This window comes from Cajanus cajan, chromosome 2, assembly GCF_000230855.2.
Source record: "Cajanus cajan strain Asha chromosome 2, NIPB_CcT2T_4, whole genome shotgun sequence".
In the NCBI taxonomy this organism is placed as follows: Eukaryota; Viridiplantae; Streptophyta; class Magnoliopsida; order Fabales; family Fabaceae; genus Cajanus; species Cajanus cajan.
In genome coordinates, this window is record NC_138518.1 from 49,073,251 (window position 1) to 49,079,600 (window position 6,350).

The 6,350-nt window shown below is 31.4% G+C and overlaps 1 protein-coding gene across 1 annotated transcript; it reads right to left on the reverse strand.

Moving 5' to 3' along the window:
• Positions 1-914: 914 nt before the first annotated feature.
• On the reverse strand, positions 915-4,999 carry LOC109808753 (membrin-11). The gene is made up of 4 exons (XM_083068348.1): positions 4,611-4,999; positions 2,672-2,792; positions 2,437-2,586; positions 915-1,340 (listed from the first exon to the last, which is right to left on the reverse strand). Exons 1-4 carry the CDS (start codon positions 4,862-4,864, stop codon positions 1,179-1,181), a joined length of 687 nt encoding a protein of 228 aa, XP_082924474.1. The 5' UTR covers positions 4,865-4,999; the 3' UTR covers positions 915-1,178.
• Positions 5,000-6,350: the final 1,351 nt, after the last annotated feature.

A 6,350-nucleotide genomic window follows, 5' to 3' on the forward strand; every position in this document is an offset into this window, starting at 1 on the left:
TCTTCATATGCTTCACAGTAGAAGCGCTTGTTAAATATTATTAACATATCAAGCTTTCAAAAAATAATTATTATTTAACAAACCTCCCAGGCTACAAAAGTCACGATTTCTGTTATGTAATGCAAGAATGGTTGAAGTCAAAGTTTAAGACAAAGGCCGGGGTAGGAGGGGAATCAAGTCTCCCACCTAGGAAAAGTCTTTTTAGATCGTTAGATCTCTTTATTTTTAGATCGATGGTGATGAATTCATTTTATATTATTTTTATTTTTTAATCTTTTTAAAAAAAAATTTCGTACGATCCTGTGTGTCCTTTGGACAGCATCTTCCACCCCCAACACCCACCCTCCTCACGGGCAACTGGGCAAGACTCTTGTCTAGACGGTAGAGATTGTAGGAGCCACGTCTCCAATGTCTAGAATTGTCATGCAAGAACTGAAGGGAAGCCGTAATGTGACCGAACCATGCACAGAAAGGATAAGTTACAACAATTTTAAAAATCTGATATGAAATAAAAGTTCGGTATGCCTATATACAAATAAATTTAATTAAAACGTATCCACAGTAAAGTAATATTTTCATATTATCTAGTCACATATTGCCATAGATGATAGATAGATGATAGATTTCTTGACTTGCATTATATTAACTTTAAAAGACACCAATAATAATTTCTGATTAATTGAGAATGTAAATCTTTATACTAACTATATGAAAATCAATTTTTCATAAATACTAAGTTTGAAGTGACCGTATGCTATTTTCTCAAAAAATAAAATAAAATAAATGGTGCAATACTTTTGTACTATTTTTTTTAAGATGGCTTAAGCATAGAGTACAATTGTTTTCGTTGATTCAGGTTCCCTCCGGTTTTATGCGAGTTACAGACCAGTAATCATCCTCAACACTTCGAAAAATAAAAAATAAAACTTGTTCCATAAAGCATCTCTTGGGGTTTGAACTATAATATGGAATACAAAATAATGCTGGAATATAATAACATATACTCCAAATCAAAAGTAGCCTAAAATATCAAATAACTAACGCGTGAATATACTTTGTATGTTACCTCATGTTGTGCAAGCTGTTAAAGTTTCACATTTCAGCCAAATATACTTTGTATTTCACTTTTATATGCTCTCACAAACGTAGAAATTTCAGTTTTCAACATCTAACGGTGGTCAATGTCTCCACAAAATAAAGGCAAACAAGAAAACGACAGTCAATAGCATTCCTGCATATTTGATCCATTGGTCAACTCGGTTTCGTCTCTCGATTAACCTCAAAACAGAGTTCGATATCCCCACTGTATTGAGTATGTCCAATGCTTTTCGATGTGCACTCTGCACCAAGATACAAGTCCAAATGAAATGGTATATCAACAACAATAAGATGGGATAATTAATGACTCGGTAATTATGACTAGTGTAAAAATAGATAGGGATTAAAAATTTAAAACCATTTAACCATCTAGATGACTTAAAAAAAGGGTAAAAACCAATCTGATTGTTAATATAAGTAAAATAAAAAAGAACACCAAAATAATGTTACACTTTCTTTTCAATAAAAGAATAGTAGGCAGTATACAATTAAAAGGCATCAAAACAAAATAAGTATGATGCTAATGCTCGATGCATGAAACATAAAAGTAAAAAAGAAGTGACTTAGGCCTTGTTTGTTTACTGTTTTCTATAATTTGTTTGTCTTTCCAGCACATTTGAAAGTGTTTATCCCCAAGCGTAATGAACAGATCATTTGAAGAAAACAGAAGAAGCGGACAAGAAATTGACTGAGTAGTGGAAAATTATTAGTCAACAGTTTTTATAAGGAAAAAAGAAAAGCGAGAAGGCAATCAAACATGTCCTTAATTTCCAAGAACACACTTTCATAGTATTGTTCAAAATGGATTGTTCAAGTGTAATGAATTTGATTAGGATTTCAGAACGTATATTCAGTCTATATGTGATTAGCAAAATAAACAGAATTATTAAAATTTAATGGAAATGGAGACATGTTTAACATCTGAATCATAAAATAGCATAAAATGGACAAGAAATAGAGACAGAAAGCAGAGATTTTTCATAATTATATCTAATGTAATCAATGACCTACTGGACATGTGTAAGGGGTCAACATCTGAAACAGATAACATCGTAAACTGACCAAGAAATAGAAACAAAAATTTTACATAAATAAATTTAATATAGCTAATGATCTGCGGGACTGCAGCAATTTAAGCAATTACCATATAAATTTTCGGGGTAAAGAAATTACATTTTTGGCCTAAAAACAGAAATAATATCTAATCTGTAACCCATAACCAGAAAGATATTATTATGGCTAGACCTAAACTATAGCATACAAATCTTGTCATATCATCATCACATCCAGCAATCAAGTATGCTATTTGTAGAAGAATGAAAGCAGAAATGAAAATACCTTCAACCGTTCTCTTTGGCCATGTATTGAAGAGAGGATAGCCTCCCCAATTGCATTTGCATTTTCCAGTTCTCGGGAAGAAGTGCGAACTGATTGCATTGCTTGTGCCTCCTCATCAAAAATTCTCAAAACATGAGCAGAATCCCCATTCTAGCAAATTTCAAATGCAGTTGCTATTAGACCAAATAAAGAATAAATAAAATCATCAAACTAAAGCATTGTAGCAACAGCATACAGCTCGTCCCAGCAGTTCTGCTCTCTCATTAGCTTCCCTCATTCGTTTCTGATTTCGTAAGTTATATTTATCCAAACTTGCTCTCAGCGATTCAGCCTCTTCTGATATTTGTTCCACTTTTCTGCAAAGAAAACATAATACCCTTTAATGAAAATGATCAACTAGAATACCTCAAGCCCAGTAACAGAACCCATGATATATATCATGTATAAGTATAAACAGAAGAAACAAATGAAAAAAATCGATTTTTGTTTCATACAAATGAAAAATAGCATATAGTTATGTGTGAAACCATTTTACATAATATGATTAACCAAATCATATATATAAATATAAACAGAAGAAACAAATGAAAAAAAATAGATTTTTGTTTCATAGAAAGGAAAAATAGTATATAGTTATGTGTGTAACCATTTAATAATATGATTAAACCACATAACTGAGACAATTAAAAGCCTATTTGGATACAACATACAAGTTATAAGCATTTTTTAGAGTTTCTCTACTGAAAATAGAGTATTTTTCAGTAGAGAAGCTCATAAATTTTTTTCTAAACTTGTATACAAACATGCTCTAAGAGAACCTAGATATTGAGGTTTTGCTGGGGACTCCAAAATTCTGAAGCTACTAAAGGTTTTAACTATGATCAAAGAATATCCACCTTGGAAAAGTTCAAGGAAAAGAATTGGGATATAAATTTTAGTCCAAAAGATTGAGATTCAATAGTGAAATGATTTAAAGTAGAATATGTGGAGGGCGAGGGCTGATAAGCACTCAAGCTCTTGTGGAGCCCACCCTTAAAAGCTAGCTGTTAAGGGAGTTGAACCAAGTACTTAAATACTACCCCAAGCATTCCATACTACTCCTTGCGGGACTTAGGCACCCCATAATACCCAAGTCCCTATCAAGGGTGAAACAAGGTAAATATTATAATGTCTACTTGTCTCGTTTATTTATTGGAATATTACAGATAGTTGCTTAAAAAGGCAACAAAGATAAAAACAAATTTATGTAGTTGTTCTTACAATTCAATGAACACAGTTGGAAGAGAAATAAGAAGCTGCGCAAAAGCTAAGAAACCACGCACGCATGCACTGAAGTTCTCGTTATTTTTAACGATAATGATAAATTGACAAGTCTTGATTTCTAGCATATACATGAGTAAATTTACAAAGTAATGGTTTCCCTTCCCCAAAAGTACTTGTCCTTGTAAACCACTAAATCAATGAAACTTTCTACTTGATAGTAAGACTCCCGATACATTTCTATAAACATGCATACATCAGTTAACAACATGTGCAACGTCTAGCTTTGAGTGCAGATTCTTGAATTTACAATAATATATCAGTGTATTACAATCACAAATTGCAATCACATGAACTCTAACATGTCAAATACTTTACTGAAATCCACCATAACAATCCATGAAAGAAACACAACAATAGAAGAAATAATGCTAAAAATGCATTTCAGAAACCGAACGAATAAAAAGAAGAAAAAAAAGCGCATTCAGTCAACAAAATTAATCAACCACATCAAGCACTGAATTTGCCTCAAAACACACAACATGTTTCCAACATACCCCTACATTTCGAATCATCTTTCATCAACAATCCATAATCCCTCACACGTTTCCATCCCATCTTCTAAACAATACCAATAAGTAACATTACTACATCATTCCCCCTTGAATTTGAATTACTCCTTCGGTTCATTTCTAAAATAAAATTGTCAACACTAATCCATGTTATGCATTGAAAACCAAACGTATCATTCCACAATTCGAAAACCGCAATTCCGGACTCCACAAACCACATCGCGAATCAACACGCACGAAATAATCGAAGCAATTTCATCAGAAACAGATAGCTACAATCCTAATAGAAACAACCGATTCAACGAGATCGGGATCCGAGTCGAATCGTATAGTTAGGTTTACCTTTTCCAGAGATCGCGTTGAGGCTTGGCGGCGACGGATCGCCAGAGACGGTCCATCTCGACGCAGAGGGATTGGATCTGAGTGATGTCCTTCTTCACGGAGAACGAAAGCTCCGAGTCGGCGCCGGCAACGGCGGCAGCGGCGGTCGCGGAGTACTCGAGGCGCTCGAGACGTTCGAGGCCGTCGCGAGACCTGAGCAGGAGTTTCTTCGCGGATTGGTGAATCTCCGAGAGCGTTCCTCCACCTCCTTCCATGGCGGCCACGGTGACGGTGACGGTGACGATGACGGTGGTGGCTTTGAGAGTTTCTCCGAGAGAGAAAGAGAATGCTTATCGTTCACGAGAAAAAAAATAAGCGCAAGATGAACCGTTATTGCAGGTTGTGATATTTTTTATTATTAATTTTTCTGGAGACTTTAATACTCATGCATTTTGAATTTAGTTAATCATATAATTTTGTCATGTAGTTGTCCCGATTTTCAATTTGGGTTGAAATTAGTTTAAATACTTACTAAATGTTATCACCTTAATTTTTTTTATAGAGGTATTTACGGTATGGTTTGATTTATTTATTTTACTTAAAAGATATAAATTAAAAAAAATTAATTATAAATTATTTTGGTTTGATTTGAATAAATTATGAAATTTTAACTTAACTTTTGATTTTGGTTCAATTGAGTTCAATTTTTTTTATTTTAAAATTTTATTATTTAGAAATTGATTAAAAATATGTAATATTATATTTTTTAATTATAGTGCTTGTACGAATTAAAAATAATCTATCTTTATTGAGATTGATTTAATAAAAGTATATATATGTATAAAAAAATCATTATTTATTACTTTCATTCATATTTATAATATGTAATATTGTTGGTATTCATAAATATAAAAATTTTAATGAATTTTGTAAGATTTTTTAGTATAATTTACATGTAATTTATTTATCAAACAATTTCACCAATATTTTTAAGCAGATTTTGCATGATTTCTTTTTTCTTTTATTTCTTTTTTCTCGCCTTTCTTGCTTTTCTCTCTCATTCATCTCTTTCCTCTATTTCTTCTTCTTCTTCTTCTCCTTCTCCTCTACATAATTCACTATAATAATATTAGTTTTTTTTAATGCTTTATTAATAGATTTATATTATTATTATTATTATTATTATTATTTTATTTTTTACCAAGGTTTTTTAGTACAATATCTTTTACTAAGTCGATTGACCATAAAAATACCAATATTTCATATCGAGTAAATACCCAAATTAGTCATCAAATTTCAGAAGGTGTTATCATATTAGTGCCTCATATTAAGAAATTTTTTAATACATATATGAAAGTACAAATATTCACAACCATGTTAGTTCAAAATTAAAAAAAAAATGTGTCACTAAAATAATATTATTGATATACATTCAAAGACATAAATGATAGTAAGCAGTTAAGTTAAGAACTTTTTTCACATTCTAGAGACCTACCCTTTTATCCCAAAAAATTTAATAGATAAATTATAATAAAATTTCTCTAAAAAAAATAAATTATAATAATTTTTCTCATAAAACTTGTAAAATAGTTCACATTTGTATCCATTATTCAAATCATAGAAAAAAAATATAATACATTGTTTTAATCAAAACTAAGAACGACCTCTTAAAATCATAAAACAAAATTAAATAGAAATTAAACTTAGAATAATTATTAATCCTAAAACTTAGCCTAACGTCACACTATTAGAACAAGACTC